General features: G+C 49.5%; 7 protein-coding genes across 7 annotated transcripts; 4 read left to right on the forward strand and 3 right to left on the reverse strand.

Annotated features, from left to right (window-relative positions):
- Positions 1-269: 269 nt before the first annotated feature.
- On the forward strand, positions 270-815 carry LDX57_011629 (putative NUDIX domain; the record flags this gene model as incomplete). Its single annotated transcript, XM_046093373.1, has 1 exon — positions 270-815. One exon carries the CDS (start codon positions 270-272, stop codon positions 813-815), a length of 546 nt encoding a protein of 181 aa, XP_045949351.1.
- Positions 816-1,132: 317 nt separating this feature from the next.
- On the reverse strand, positions 1,133-2,666 carry LDX57_011630 (Zn(II)2Cys6 transcription factor domain-containing protein). The gene is made up of 2 exons (XM_046093374.1): positions 2,561-2,666; positions 1,133-2,373 (listed from the first exon to the last, which is right to left on the reverse strand). The coding sequence occupies exons 1-2, from the start codon at positions 2,651-2,653 to the stop codon at positions 1,207-1,209; spliced, it is 1,260 nt and encodes a 419-aa protein (XP_045949352.1). The 5' UTR covers positions 2,654-2,666; the 3' UTR covers positions 1,133-1,206.
- A 759-nt stretch (positions 2,667-3,425) lies between these two features.
- On the reverse strand, positions 3,426-4,403 carry LDX57_011631 (RTA1 domain-containing protein; the record flags this gene model as incomplete). The annotated part of the gene is made up of 2 exons (XM_046093375.1): positions 3,426-4,150; positions 4,217-4,403. 2 exons carry the CDS (start codon positions 4,401-4,403, stop codon positions 3,426-3,428), a joined length of 912 nt encoding a protein of 303 aa, XP_045949353.1.
- A 1,026-nt stretch (positions 4,404-5,429) lies between these two features.
- Positions 5,430-6,793, reverse strand: HBN1 (putative nitroreductase). Its single transcript, XM_046093376.1, has 3 exons — positions 5,956-6,793; positions 5,788-5,902; positions 5,430-5,716 (listed from the first exon to the last, which is right to left on the reverse strand). The coding sequence occupies exons 1-3, from the start codon at positions 6,289-6,291 to the stop codon at positions 5,514-5,516; spliced, it is 654 nt and encodes a 217-aa protein (XP_045949354.1). The 5' UTR covers positions 6,292-6,793; the 3' UTR covers positions 5,430-5,513.
- Positions 6,794-7,600: 807 nt separating this feature from the next.
- Positions 7,601-8,560, forward strand: LDX57_011633 (uncharacterized protein). The gene is made up of 2 exons (XM_046093377.1): positions 7,601-8,083; positions 8,148-8,560. The coding sequence occupies exons 1-2, from the start codon at positions 7,959-7,961 to the stop codon at positions 8,269-8,271; spliced, it is 249 nt and encodes an 82-aa protein (XP_045949355.1). The 5' UTR covers positions 7,601-7,958; the 3' UTR covers positions 8,272-8,560.
- A 314-nt stretch (positions 8,561-8,874) lies between these two features.
- LDX57_011634 (M20 family metallopeptidase) lies at positions 8,875-10,021 on the forward strand (the record flags this gene model as incomplete). Its single annotated transcript, XM_046093378.1, has 3 exons — positions 8,875-9,410; positions 9,469-9,779; positions 9,828-10,021. 3 exons carry the CDS (start codon positions 8,875-8,877, stop codon positions 10,019-10,021), a joined length of 1,041 nt encoding a protein of 346 aa, XP_045949356.1.
- A 3,555-nt stretch (positions 10,022-13,576) lies between these two features.
- Positions 13,577-15,442, forward strand: LDX57_011635 (uncharacterized protein; the record flags this gene model as incomplete). The annotated part of the gene is made up of 3 exons (XM_046093379.1): positions 13,577-14,303; positions 14,366-14,952; positions 15,037-15,442. Exons 1-3 carry the CDS (start codon positions 13,992-13,994, stop codon positions 15,440-15,442), a joined length of 1,305 nt encoding a protein of 434 aa, XP_045949357.1. The 5' UTR covers positions 13,577-13,991.
- Between the last annotated feature and the right edge of the window lie 201 nt (positions 15,443-15,643).

Below are 15,643 nucleotides of genomic sequence, written 5' to 3' on the forward strand. Positions count from 1 at the left end.
CCTCTGGGCTTTTATCCACTATTTATCATCTCCCTGACCATCGTAATTCTGACTCAACAACATTGTTCTGCCTCACTTTGGCGTTTTATCGTGGCTGGCAAAGGCAGTAACACGCACCTACCAGGTACTGTTTCCCTCATTCGCCTTCAGGTTTCTATATCGCGATCGCGGCACTAATCAAGCATTTACATAGCCGTTGTGTTGCATGTTCATCTCGGTGATCCACGTGGACGCGTATCCTGCTCCCTACCTATACACCCACCATCGCCATGTCTCTTGTTTTAGGCAGATCCTTACACCTCTCTGATACTTTCTGTATCAGCTGTGGCACAGTCACTCTTGATACCACTCGAGCAAAAATACTCTTAATCCGGTGGAACAAAAACCAAGAGATCTACCTACCCAAAGGACGCAAAAACATCGGCGAGACGCTGAAAGATGCCGCACTACGAGAGACCTACGAAGAGACAGGTTTCCGAGTAACTCTCTTCCCTTTACCGGTTCCAACACTTGCAACTCCAGCAGGTGATGCTGATGCCGTCGGCGAACCGAGCAGCGCGACCACAGAACCTGTTGCGGTTAGCGAGCGGCTCGTTCACGACAAACTCAAGATCATCTTTTGGTTTGCTGCCAGAGGAGACTCAACCGCGGCGCCGGATACGAGGACGCAACAGGAAGGGGAGGACTTTGAGCCACTTTGGTTGGACCTGGATAGTGGAGTACAGTCTTTGAGTTTCGATGACGATAAACAGATTGCACGAGCGGTTATTGATATAGCCTCCACATCCGGCCACTTGGGTTCGGTGCAGCATTGATTGTTATTAGAATTGTTTGCTGTGTCGAGATGAGTTCGGTTTCCGGGCTGTTGGTATTTTCAACAACTCTTTGGTACTGGCCCCAAGAATCATCGGTTCAATTTTATCACAATTTACTTCATATGTTGTTACTCTCTCCTACCGGCATGCTGGAAATAATCGGAGCTTCGCACTGTTAAGCCGGATAGAGGGCCAAGGACTGATTTGATGTAGCCAGCGCCCCTCATAGAAATATTGCCTCTTGGCACTAATAGAATAGAGCTTTCGATGGGGAAAATAATTTCCTGAGTTTTACTCGATTGTAGCTCTCTCTCAACAACTGAGGTAATAGTATAGCATTAAAATGATACATGTAGAAATGACAAAGAGAGAAGCAGTGGCGCAACTCATATCACGGCGCACAAATCGTCCTAACAGGCCACTCAATCCACTGATGATAATCCACTCTCAAAGACGAGCGAATCCCCGAGATGACATGCATATCCCATCTCTCCATGAACCATGAGGGGGCCATATATTTCAACATCACACTCCAATGCGCTAGAATAACCAATGCTAAAGAATCCTTATCCTCTAACCGCCGCACGAAAGTCTCGGGAAGCCGATATATCCACCCAATCACGGCAGGCATCAAGTTCGCCCCGTCATCCCTGATGCTGCGGATATTGTGCATTTCCTCGAACGAAGCGATAAGCTTATCCATGGCTGAGACGTACAACTCCTTCTCAGATTCCGGAACGCTCTGGTCTAGAAACTGACGCGCGACAGTAAGATGAGCTCGCTGCTCACTTAACTCGGTTTCTAGAGCGGGAGTCATCTTCGGCGATTCTTGCTCCCCGGGGTCTAGGATTCCAGAGAAGACTTCCGTGTGTTTAGAGAAGAGGATGTATCGAACACCACGCATCAGGACAAGCCATTCTGATTTCCCTGATTCGCTGAAAACGAGATATTCGCCTCGACGAGGGCCGCGGGCAAAGTAGATGAAGCAGATAAGTACCGCAGAGAGATAAACCATCTGGCAGTTATCGGAGTCGAGCTTGGATAGGATATTCGTCACTGATCGAACACCGAACGTGAAGTGACTATCTGCCCTTGTGACATAATCATCGCGACGGTCGGGGTTCTCGTATGCGAGATGTAAAGCCGCGATTGCTAATGTAAGATGGTGAATAGAGGGAAAGCTGATCCCAGAACGTGGTACGTGCAGCTGCCAGATTTCTCTATGCTTGTCTGATGGGTCCCCAAAACTGGAATATGTTTTAGTGACGAATTGATGAAAGAGTTCTAAATCCGCGAACGATATCCCGCCGCTTTCGTGGTGGCTTGCCGACAGATCGCATTGAACTGCGGTGGAGGTAGAGTCCGTTGAATGGTTTTCATCAGCATTTGGCGACTCTGGCAGGGGTTGATATTTAGACGGTTTAAAGCGAAATCGACGAGTAGGAGTCGATTTATTAGGGGCCGATGTACCCTGAGACGGTAAAACCACGGGAGCGGAGAAATCGCATTCAACTGAATGGTGCAAGCAGTTGGTACATGTAGGTTTTTTCTCATCACACTGGAATGTGTCAGCTTGGTACTGGTCAGTCGGATCTGGAGACAGGCAGAGCGCAGAACAGAGAAAGTGAATGATTCTGTCCAATCTCAAAGACCTGAACATATACAGTAAATGATTGAAATGAATGGAGGACCTGAAAAGGGGAGAAATAGGAATAAAGGGTGACAAGTGCTTATTGAATACTTACTTTTACACGTCGCTTCTTACAATTCCTACAGCCTAAGCGAGATTTATGATGTGATCGCCTAGAGCGAATCTTGTTCTGCAGCTCAGAGTCCATGTTGGGGCGATGCGGAAAACTGCGTATTCGTTTTCTTTTGGCCGTCTTGGGAGGCGATTTCTCTCCCGGTGGATCAGCGCCCGTCACGTGTAAGTAGAGGCCTTAGGCAGCAATCTGGCTAGGAGTGGTGAGATCATAGTAACGTTGGCAGCATTTCTAGGGCCAGGAAGACAACACACTAGATAACCCACTATTTAACATATTTGGTTCCTTGTGTGTCGTCTGTTTGGTCAAGAATGGTTGTGAGAGTCCTGCCATGATCAGAATTGATATGAACTGTTTCAGAGTATATAATTAGTGACTAGGCCACAAGATTTCCACGGAGGAAGAAGCGGTTTTCCATGAATTAGCCATACCATGACAGACACTGGCATTGGCTGAGAAAGCTCCACGAAGCAAACATTCCCAATTTGGACTATCAACTTTTAGCTACCTTTTCAGAGGACCCGCTACTACCAAAGCCCTTTCGTTTTACAGACAATTTAGGATCCCTGAAGAATCATTCCAGATTTTCGATATGAAATAGAGTCGGTGTAATCTCTCTGCCATCTTCAACCTTCTGTGTGAAGAAGTACTGAAACTGACTACAGGCTGTAAGGGAGAGATGAACAAGTCAATGGAGCCTGTGGGATACTACCACTAATACAGCTTAGTAGGCTTATTATCTGCTGGTAAGAAAGAAACATTTATACAGGGTATGCCGATAGGAGGATACACGCAGAATTCCTAGGAAATGATTCATACAAGATTAACTGCTCATCTACTTCCTTCTTCAATCCCTTTGCTGCGCCCGATATCCCGTCAGCGGCACATCTGCCGACTGCGTCTCCCCAGCCAACGGCCCATACATCTCATTCGCCTTATTCATCGCCCTCAGCCTCTTGATGAGCAGTCCCGGATGCCAGATAATCAACACCGCGATCGAGATAAACATCATCACCGCGTCAAAAATGTAAATATACACCTCCTTCTTCCCCAGATCCGAATCCGACGCCCCGAACTCAATCGTTCTTATCAAGTTCCTGATCATGAGCGCCACACACGAGACGTAGATCGCCCACATGTACCGTTCCCAGTGCAGTCCACCATTCTGGTACGCGACCGGCGTGGGATCGCGCTTGAGCCGCTGGTGGAATTTAAACGCCACCCAGATAAACACGGCGAAGACGACTAAGGCGAAGATTAAGCCCACCAGGACAACTTTCACACCGATGGCCATAATATCCTGGTCTCCGGTGACTTGGACGCCGGCACCGAAGATCTGCGTCAGAAAGCAGAGCACGTCGTTGGTCACGAAGATGAATGTGAGCCATTTCGTGCGGATGCTGGAGTGGTGTTCGGCGTTGCAGACGCGGATGATTCGTCCCAGGATCATGTAGATGGTTGCGGCAACGAGGGGAGGCGCGCACATGATGAGCATCTGTTGGAGGGCCCAGGAGGATATTAGGGTTCGGTTGTTGTGTGACCATGCGCGGCCGTAGTAACTGAATGTTTCGCCTAGGATGAGGATATTGTTAGGGTTTGCTGTGGTGGTTCGGAGATAGTAGGTAGAAGGGAACGTACAGACTCCGCCAAGGAGTAAGGGGATGAAGTAGGCGGCCCGATAGGGAAACATGAGGACCAGATGTATAACTGTTGAGATACCGAAGATAGCCACGAAGGCGTAGCCAGCTGTTTTGGAGGGATTGTAAGGGTAGAACTCAACCCAGGGATCTGAGCCGTTTACACCAGGGTGAAATTCGAAATCCATTGTTAATTGGTACGGTCAACAATAAAGATGTGATGTGTTTTATGAGAAGCAGAAACAAGCATTCCATTATCCTGCCCGGAATTAACCCAGACTTATATTGTCAACATACACCATTTGACTATGTAGACATGCTTCTTGGATACGAAAGAATGACTAGATCGGGTTAAACTGCGGGCCCATAAAACGACGGTGGAGTGGCGCTAATTTTAGCCTATCGTTGATTGTTTCCCCGTGGTAGATTTTTCATGTATATTGGTGGATCGGGGCCATCCGCGCGGGCCAATGCGAGTTGTTACTGAGGCCCAGTAGCTGCTAGCTAGGCCTGTGCCGCACTCTTGTTGCCTCAGATTTGTAGATCCCAGCAAAGACTATAAACAATCCGGATATGTATGTCTTCCGATGCGTACATTGCTTCCTTTCTGGGATTGAAAAGATTTTCATTGCTGCCTTGGTTGATCTTTGAATCTTGCCTAGCGCTTCGTTCTCTTACATCACTTAGGTTCATTTTTGTCTACTCCGGAGCTGGGTAGTGTAATGACAAACTTTACAGTCAATGATAAGGCCCCATAATAATGAGAATGATCGTTTTAAACTACTATAATCTAAGAAATAGCCTACAGACCCATTTCTCTTGCCCCTTCTTGGCTTCACCAGGGACTGGCCTAATTGAGCTTGATCCTAATTATAGATCCCACATGGGATTGTCTTCTGCTGCGTCCATAATTGGTTCAAATCTTGGCCCAATCCTAATGTCAACTTCTGCAGTAGTGCTTGGTGACGTTGGCTGGCTTCTATCTGCTTGTAGGCTTCCAACGATTACTTAATATGGCCGATTGCGATAGTAGATCATGTTATGTTCTGAGTCTGACACGATCTGCTGTAATTCTCAAGGCAGCTTCGAGTTGATCTTGTCTATTTGTATGGGTAAAACGGACAAGGAACCCGTATCTCGTGAACAACAAAACCTACAGATCCATCGCGTAGACATCTTACTCCGACCTTACATGCTACATCGAACACCGAGGTCATAGATCATAAATCATCCACATTGGTCTATTCACATATTCTAAAGTGGATCACGCTAATATAAGAGACGTCATCAAATCATGCTTATTTGCCGAAAACCTTGAAGCGGTCCTCGAGAGGCGCGAAAGCCTTCTCGCCGGGCTCGCCGGCAGGGGTACCGAAGACGAGCTGGGCGTCGAGCTTCCACGAAGCGGGGATGTTCCACTCCTTCTGGATGCCCTCGTCGATTAGGGGGCTGTAGTGCTGGAGGTTGGCGCCGAGACCCTCGGACTCGAGGGCGGTCCAGACTGGAAGACATTGTCAGTTGAATGGTCTTGAGCAGATTGATGGCGGAGAAGGGGTGTAGGGCTCCACATACCGAGATACTGCGACATGGCGTTCGACTCCAGGGCGAAGGGGTCGAACTTGTCGGCGTAGATGGCGAACTTCTCCTTGATGGGAGCCAGGGACTCGTAGTCGACGAAGAAGAGGACCTGGGTCGATTAACATCGGCAATCAATGAGGAAAGCACACGTAGGGATCATACAGTCCCGTAGGCAGCACGGAAGCTCTCAATCTTAGGCTTGGTCGAGCTCTCAAACGCCTCCTTGGGGACAGCGCCGGCGGCAACAAGTCCCTCCAAAGCGGCAAGAGTGATATCCCAGACCTTCTTGTGCTCTTCCTTCAGAAGGAGGACGACACGCGAGGTCTGGGTGTTGAAGGAGCTGGGCACGTGCAGGACGGAGGTCTCAACGATGTTCTGGATGGCCTCATCGGAGATGGGGCTCTCGCCCTTGAGCGCATAGTAAGTGCGACGGGCCTTAACCGCCTCCAAGATGGTGGCGGTGGCGGGGTTCTTGAATTCAACCTGAGTAGAGCCCATTGTGACTAGATTGACGTGTGAGAAAGGAATTGAAGTTAATTGAATGCTTGAGAAATGAAGACCGAGACAATTGGGCACGCCGGTGACTTTATATCCGAGTGGACACCTCTCCAACTCGGTCAACAAACATCGGAACACCTTTCCACCCCGCTATTTTGGCCCCGAAGTGTGTGACGGATGTCGGCATTACGGCATTCGATGACCGATTATTGCGAATGCCGCCATCGCCAGCCAATAGACTGGCGTAGCGCCGGGGAAACCTGGCCTTTGTCAGCGCAGTGGGGACATTATTAATAGTAGAGCGGAATCTTGCGCGCTGGAAGTAGAAAGCGCGATTTAGTGGGGATGAATAAGGCCTTAGAAATTGAAAATTGCGACAGATTGGAAATATCAGGCGAGGTTCCAGCCGCACGCGACTCCTGTAGGAACGTGGCGGAAGAGTAATCAATAATTCAAGGTTGCAGCCTACGGACGCATGATGGTTGCTTACGCCGGAGTATTGTGAAGGCAGCAAGAAATGAAGGGAAAGAGTCAAAGCGACGGATGAATGTTTGTCCATCAAGACTTGGCGTTCTCGTGCCTGTCGGTATTCGGAAGAACCAAAATCCCGCCTTAGCAGCCGTTGATCAGGATGACTCAGCGGATAGATTTTTCCAAGACTTCCCATTGGACGGTGGCTGGACGGTAGCATCCGGCAGCCCTAAATCCGTTTGCATCACGACGTTATCGACAGCAACACTCCAGCTAGTAAATCTCCACCAACTGCTTCCCCATCGTACTTGATGATACTTTACTCAACTGCAACAAGCTCCACCTCTGAGTGCGCAATCATTCGTTCTGGTCAATGACACCTGCCCAATATCCGGAACGGCGAAATGCCGCATACTTGGCAGGATATATGGGTGACATCACGAGGTTTAGACTACACTTCCATGGGAATATTCAGTTAAGCTATTCATATCTCCTCGGAGCCCTCGCCTGCAGACCATGGAACGCTGTGCGTGCGTTGCAATCAATATCCTTAAGCCCCTCCTTATTACTACCTACACAAGCGCGTTGCCATGGATGTATCTATACGGAACTGATTTCCCGTCTAGCGCAATTGAACTACGCTCTCTCTTGGAATTTAGATGGGGCTTGAAGTGGGGGGTTCACACCTTGAAAAGTTCTACTTTTCTTGCCTTTACTTGTCTGACTTCCTATCTTTAGGGCACAGCACAACGTTAACAGCGCTAAGTGCATCGTGGTATGATCGCGCCATTATGCTGGTGTTGCTATCATGGACGGGGAGCTACCTTACACCCTGTAGCTCTGCTGGGGATATTCTCCTGGTGATGCTTTCAGCTCCCCTTATCATGCTGATGGGGCCTTCTAGTGGAGAGCTGTATGACGATAGAGACTCCCCTCTCCTACGACCGCACCCCATCATGTAAAATTTCTGTCGCAGACCCATGGCAACGTCGAGTCGACACCTCAGTCGTTTCGTGATTGACTTCCAGGAACAGCTAGGAACCAGGACCGTGGAAAAATTATAAGAAGGGCCTCAAATCTTGTCTTGGAATAACCAGCAATCACAAGCGGGCTCGGCCTTTCAATTCACATTCACCTTCGCTCAAGACCATTCGGGTTCTTACACCTTTATAATAACTCCTATCAACTCCATCAAAATGCGTTTCTCTCTCGCTGCCCTCTCTACCGTCCTCCTTATGGGCGCTGTCTACGCCGCCCCGGCCCCTGGTGGCAGTGACGACAAGGACGACGGCAAGACCATCAACATCGACCACCTCCAATAGTAGGTTATCCTTCGCATCACCTACCTTACCTGTGTCAGAACCTGTCCTAATGGCCTTATCCAGCATCACCAACAAGTACACCTGTGTTGAGGAGAACCACACCATTGATCTCGGCCTCCTGGTCGAGGCTGGTGACGGCTGCGCCAAGAGCGCCTTGCTTGAGCTTGGCCTCCTGAACATCCTGTAAGCCAGTGCATCAATGGCATGGCTACGACTAGGTTGGGGTTTTGAAAAGCCGACCTACTAAAATTGGGAATATTATAATCAAAACGGCGTTATTTGTTTTTTGATGGCTTATATGCGAGACTGTGTTCAAAATGTATCTAGGCTGTGGTGTTAGCTAGGTTTCCAATGATCAAGACATAGTTGTCGCAATTGTTGCGCATCTACAGCGTAGTAGAATTTGTGTGGTGGGTATCAGATAGTGGGATCCATTCAACACGGAAGAGACGTAGTATTTCCAACTATAGATCCCAAGTCCCGTGGATTAACTTCTGTTCGAAATCATCCTTTACTCTCAATAGCTTTTCCTGGGTCCTGCCGTCATCTCACTCTTGAATGCTTACTGATCAACATGCGCAGCGTACCTGTAAGTGATGCCTTGATGCCTTATTGCCTTACTGCCTGGATATCTCGGACGAGAACGTCACACGTCATACCCCGCATCTCGTTCGTTTCCCCTCACTTCCATGTTTAATGTTTACTTCTCTTTCCATTTCCCTTTCTCTAGGTATCAAAGGGAGAGAACATTTCCAATTCACTTACCCCAGTCATCTCAATCCCCGTCACAATGAACAAACCCCCCGTCGTCTCCCTCCTCTGCGACCTCATCGAGGTACCCAGCAACAGCGACCACGAACAAGACGTTGCCCGATTCCTTGATAATCATCTCACCCAACTCGGCTACACCGTCGAACGACTCCCCATCGCAGAGAACTCGACCCGCGAGAATGTCTACGCGTATCTTGGCTCTACGCGGAAAACTCGCGCCTGCCTCTCGGCGCACATGGACACCGTCCCGCCCCATATTCCGCTGCGCATCGAGGGCTCGACGATCTACGGTCGCGGGGCCTGCGATGATAAGGGGCCCATGGCTGCGCAGATCATTGCATTGGAGGAACTGCGTGCGGATGGGCTTGTGAAGGAGGGGGATGTGGGATTGTTGTTTGTCGTGGGCGAGGAGAAAGGTGGGCCCGGGATGATCGCGGCGAATGATCAGGGATTGAGCTTTGAGGGGGTAGTCTTTGGGGAGCCGACCGAGGGGAAATTAGTGGTTGGGCATAAGGGACATTTGGTCTTTGAGTTGATTGCGGAGGGGAAGGCCTGGTATGATTATTCTGACGGTTTGCGATTGTCTGACTAGACTAACTGACGAGTGGGAAAGTCACTCCGGATACCCCCATCACGGCGTGAACGCGAACACGGCACTAGTTGCAGCCCTGAATGATTTCCTGTCGACTGAGTTTCCCGAATCATCCCTTCTTGGCCCCTCGACTCTCAACATCGGCAAGATTGAAGGAGGCGTGAGCTATAACATTGTGCCGGCAACTAGCACTGCTCTCTGCGCTGTTCGCGTGGCAACTGACATGGCTGGGATCAAGAAGATTGTCGCGGACGTCGCTTCTCGACATCCCAATGTTAGACTTGAGTTCAAGTTCGAATACCCCGAAACATTGTTGGATCATGATGTTGAAGGTAAGTGGTATCCACGAGTCGTTATTGACCAGGGACTCACGATTGCAGGCTTTGAAACGGCTCCAGTGTCGTATGGAACAGACGTACCTCGCTTCAAGGGCAACCACAAGAAATATCTCTATGGGCCCGGGTCGATTTTGGTAGCACATGGAGAAAAAGAGCAGATCGAGCTGAGCGAGCTGCTGGAAGGGGTCCAGCAATATAAGAAGCTGACGCTTCATTTGTTGAAAGGCGATGCATGAACAGAGGCTAGGCTTGTGATGATACGGCAGCATATCGAGACATTTATGACTAGGGTCACTGTATTGCGATACATAGACTCAGGGCTAAGAATCATCATGAATACGCTCACAGTAGGTTGCACCGCTCGCCAATTCCAGGCCAATTCAGCTACCCCTAGTAAGTACATGGACCAGACCCAGCTGATCGAAGGTACCCAGTAGGGTAGGTGCTTCTGTTCGCGAAGGAGGAAGAAACGACATTCATGGAAAAGATACAACCCACGCCCAGTATGGCATTGCACGACGAGATTCTCGGACAAACGAACCTAGCTTGTGGCCGGTGGGCTACAAGAGAGCTATATAAGAAGCTACGGCGCAAGCCCGTGGGTTACTAGAGTCTAAAAGGCTACTGTGAGAGATTCAATCGAAATGGAATTTTCAAGACCACTCATGAAACAGACGACATAAGGTCCCAAGGTAAAGATAAAGAGTGATACAATGACTGTTATGACTGCCGGCGACCATGGTCTCTCGGTAACCTCCTAGGATTGAGCCTGTGCATATCTCCTACTGCTAGGGCGCCGGTTCTGGTTGAGGGCAATGGGTTGCGGTCGCTATTCCCTACTTTGACTTCTCAAGATCTTCCTGTGATGTCTCCATCGGATCAACTGCCGGGTCAGACTGAGCAGCGCCGTCTACCAGAGTTTGTTCAGATGAACCAAATCGGCCTGGTGTAGTCTGTGTACCTGATATCGGATCTTGGCTTGTCGCGGCGGGCTGGCCAGATGCAGCCTCTTGCGTTGATCCTTCACTCGATGCTGTCTGCTGGCCGGACGAAGCTTGCTGGCTTGAAGTGCTTCCTGTGGCTTCCTCGCTAGTTGTGCCTTCATAGGATGTTGTCACAACTTGTATTCCTGATCCTCCTTCAGCAGGTGTACCCTCTCGGGTTGCTCCTCCTTGAGCCGCTGTGCCTCCTTGATCGGATGTGCCCTCCTGACCGGATGATACAATGTGATCTGGTGCCGCTGTTTGACTAAATTCAAGTGGCCGAGTTGGTGGGTCCAATGTGTCGGCTATTAAGTCAAGCCATGCATTGTAGAGTTCGACGCTTGCCTGGCTAAATTTCTTGCCCGCATCACCGAATTTGACGACCCTATCCAACAGGATGATCTCTCCGCCATACACTATGTCCAGGGCTAGGTGTATGTGTCGGAGCAGAAAAAGTCGTTCTTCAGGGATCGGTCCGGAGTGGTCGCATCCGCTGCCATGGTTCGCTAGAGACTGTCCGTGTTCTCTGAGTGAATCTTGCTCGTTCCCGAATTTGGATCGCACTTGTGCCCATACTCTGTCCATGCATTGATCAACAACTGACGGAATCTTAGTAAGGCTATGTATTAAGGCGTTGAGGACTGTTCATGAAGGGCTCACATGAAGAGACCTCCCTGCCGATTCTCTCAGCTTCTTCAACAACATCCGGCAGGGACGGCGTTGATACTCTGGTTTCCCCTGAGCTTGAGGGGCTTTTTCCCTGGCGCGAGTCTTTGTCCTCGCACTCTATTTCAGTGTTGTGTGCTGGGACAGGGGTATCTAGGGAGCAGGAGCATTAAATTCAATCATCAGTGGTTACATATCATGGGGCTACTTACTCCCTAGCAGTGTATCCTCTCCATTTATATGTGCTAGTATATCATTCTCTAACCGTGCTACTATGGTTCTCCATGGTGGCAGCGGCTGCGGTTGAAGAGGGTTGTTATTCCCGGGGCGAGTAGAGTGTTCATCATGATCGAGGTCGGTGGGTTCTGTATCATTTTGGTTTGATCTAGACCTTTCTGGAGAGCGTGATCTTGATCCGGACTGGTGTCGTGCTGGTCCCCTCTCCTCTTCTCTGCGATCCCTGTATTCGTCTCGTCCGCGGTGATGGAAATCCCGGCCTCGGTCATTTCCGCGACGACCGAACCCGCGAAAAGACATGGTGTGAGAGTGTATGTGGAATGAAAAGGATTGATGACTATAGGGAACTGTAGTAATGGACTGGATAAAGTATGTTGTTGCTGTGAAAGTAAGTATGCGCGCGAATAGAGAATGTGGTGATAGTTGTTGTTTTTCTGTGAGGTATGTCCTCGTAGGTAGTCTTTTCGTATGGTGTCTTATTCGAAGGAGGAACGGCGTCCCATCGAAAGGAGCAGGTGCGGTCCGCTTCTAATGACATAGCAGTATCTCCGGTAGCTGATTCCATGATTCACACAACATTGCTGGGGCTGGCAGAACAGTTCAAGGCAAGTACACACCCGTCGCCTGCCCTCCGAGGAATGAAGCCTCCGAGTCAGGTAGTGGGATAGAAGACGTTTCAGTACAGGTACACCCAGCCGGTAGGGCAGCCTACCGGCACAGGACCCCAAGTGGACATTAAACCCACCCCAGGGGCCATCTTCGATTATCGTTTTCCAGGCAGCGTTTTGCTAGGGCTCTCGCTTTTAGAGTCTCCGGGCCCTTCATATCTTTGCATGTTTCCAATCTACTATCGCTGTAGAGTTGTTAATGAAATTGGATTTCCTGGAAAGAAACTGATATTTCTGAGTCTTGATGTAGAAATAGCTTGTTATCTCAATATCAGCGTGTTTTGTTTCATTTTTATTCGTCCTCAGGAATATTCTTTTTATTTTTCGTTGTTATATGTGAAGCCAAATAATATGAGATCAGCCACCTCGGTTTGAGAGGCATAACAGGTTTGATGTGTATGTACACATTGCTCCAAAGCTCACGTGGATTGATAATGCAGATGATGGAATTGCAAGTGCAACATCTTTCTGCCTTTTGTTTGTGGTCATTTAGTTTTGAAGGGTTCATTCGAATGGGAATAACAAAAGATGTTTACGCCGCTCTTCCGTAATTCGGGACCTGGTCACTCCGGAGAGCTGAATCAGACTCTACTTGCTGTTGTGGCAGCGTTTGAAAACGGATTTCCTTGCCTCTAGCCAATTCGATTCAGTGTCCTCCGACCTATACTTCGAGACCCGAACTGTGCATCTCATTTCGTGACAGCTCAGAGTTCCTGAGAGCCAAGAGAGACCAATAGACAATTTCACATGCAGTTTTCTAGGAAAGCTGATTCGGAACAATTATATGCTCACAAGCCACGGTATACTTATACTCTCCTCTATTTAACCTATGCATGTACGTCGCTCAGACCCACCAGCACCAAACGTCGTATTCAATACGCATCTTATCAGCCTTGCAGATCAGTCCCTCGGCATCAAGTCCATGATTTGTGCGACCCATCCACTAAGCACTCACATGAGCTCACCCATGACACAAACAACGAATCGATCTTCCTCTAATTTCACACTCCCATTGCCATATTCCCCGCATCTCATCCCCGGATTTCGACACCCGACGCTGCCATCTTGCCCTCCGACGCCAACGGTATCCCACTCGCAGGTCTCCAAACATAACATAGTCCTTATCTCCAGGATCGACACTCATACGACATCGGCTTCGTTCCATCCGATATTTAACACGTAGATCTTGATTCGTGCTTGATCACGCATAGTTTGTTCCTCGGTTGACGGGTACGGATGGAGAAGGAGCCAGACAGCCCCGAACGGCTTGGCCCCGTGCCTGATACCAGCACTGTGACCACTATGGTTCGTGCGAGATAGTAGTTGCTGGCATGGAATCTTGTGTTGTGGTGACGGCCCCGCTCTTCTTCATCCTCGGTCCGCGTTGCCGTTGGGATCGGCGCATGTGGGCTTCCTTTTGGTCCGGGGTTTAGTGAGCGTAGCTTGTTTCGGATGCATCGTGTTCGATACGTAGGGTGGTGGACTGATGGAGATACGATGGGATCCGGTGAGGATGGCTTTTATGATTTTATGCATGGTTTATTCATGAACAAATCATGCGATATATGTACCGTTTGGGTATCGGTAAGACGGGGTATATAAAGGAGTATATAGTTGTGTAGGTTCGGACGGCAGAATCCCAACAATTCACGATGGAGAATTCCGCGTCAAAGCAAGTCATGACGTTGAAGAACATCCCAATCAAGACAATCTTGTCTACCATATGGAACGATCCCTGGAAACGTATCGCTGCCTCTGCTGGCGTGGTAGCCACCTACCTTCTCATGGTCGCATCTCTGCGCTTCCAACGACTGCGTTCCGTCAAGCGTCAGTATCGCAGGTACGCTCGCCGAGAGAATATGGCGAACATGACCATCCACGATGCATGGGCAATTCAGAAACATATCCTCCAGTTGGAGTTTCCATCTGCCGCGTTGAAGGCTCTACAGTTTGCACTGTTCCGAGTATGCACTTATTCACCTGACCTGCAAGCCCTAATCCACTGCCTCTATCCTAACGACTCCAGACTTACGGCATCCCGTCTATATCCTCCCTGCTCCTTAAAACATCCCAATTCTCAAACACATCTACATCCTTCAAGCGCTACGCCGACACCGGCGCCCTGATCGGCCAATTCATGGCCTTCGAGCCGACCTCCGACCGCGCCATCACCGCTATTGCCCGTACACGATTCCTACACATCGGGTACCGGAACAGTGGCAAGATCCTCGAAGATGATATGCTATATACGCTGAGCCTGTTCGCTCTCGAGCCGATCCGTTTCGTGGGTCTGTTCGAGTGGCGCAGTATGAGCGAGCTGGAGCGTTGTGCGATCGGAACGTACTGGAAGTACATTGGCGATGCTCTGGGGATTAGCTATGAGCAGCTGCCGTCAGGGAAGACGGGTTTCTACGATGGGCTGCATTTCCTGGACGAGATTGGTAATTGGAGCCGAAAGTACGAGGAAGATAATATGAAACCGAACGTCGTGAATAAGGAGGTCGCGGATCGGACGATGGATGTGTTGGTGTATCCGTTGCCTAGGGGGTTGAAGGATTTCGGGATTCGCATCGCGTCGTGTACGATGGATGATCGGTTGAGGGAGGCAATGATGTGAGATCCCCTTATTCTTACTTGATGTCTGTCCTCGATTGGATGATTGGATGATTGGTTGCTAATGTTGTGGTGTTATTGCAGGTATGACCGTCCATCATGGGTATATCAATTCATTTTCTCGTCTATCATGGGCACGCGCAAATTTTTCCTTCGACACCTATCGCTACCTCGTCCGTACTTTCTCCGCTCAGATGTTTTCACCGACGAACCGAATGAGCACGGTCGCTTTTATGTGCGCGTTTGGGTCGCCGCGCCGTACTATGTGCAACCTACCTTCCTGAATCGATGGGGACCGGGAGCGTGGGTTAGTCGGATGCTGGGGTTACCGGTGCCCGGGGACGAGGGCGACAAGTACTATCCAAACGGATATGATACTGCTGATCTGGGACCGAAGTATTTTGAAGGAAAGGGGCGAAAGACGGTGCAGGATATCAAAGATGAGTTGTGGAGGCAGATGAAAGAGCGGCCGTTTGAGGTGGATGTATAGATGGGTTGGAGACAACCTAGTGGACTCCGAGCCGCTGCTACTCCTTTTGTTAGGACATTTATCCCTGCAGAGTTCAATGGAAAGGCATCACCTGAGCAATTAATTCATTGTATCACTCCGTGTCACTGTAAGACGAAGTCATGTCGTCATCGGGCCCGAGCCAGACCGCAGCGGCAGCTCGAACGGCCCAGCCCTAATGGC

Source organism: Aspergillus melleus (genome assembly GCF_016097325.1).
Source record: "Aspergillus melleus strain CBS 546.65 chromosome Unknown contig7, whole genome shotgun sequence".
Lineage (NCBI taxonomy): Eukaryota > Fungi > Ascomycota > Eurotiomycetes > Eurotiales > Aspergillaceae > Aspergillus > Aspergillus melleus.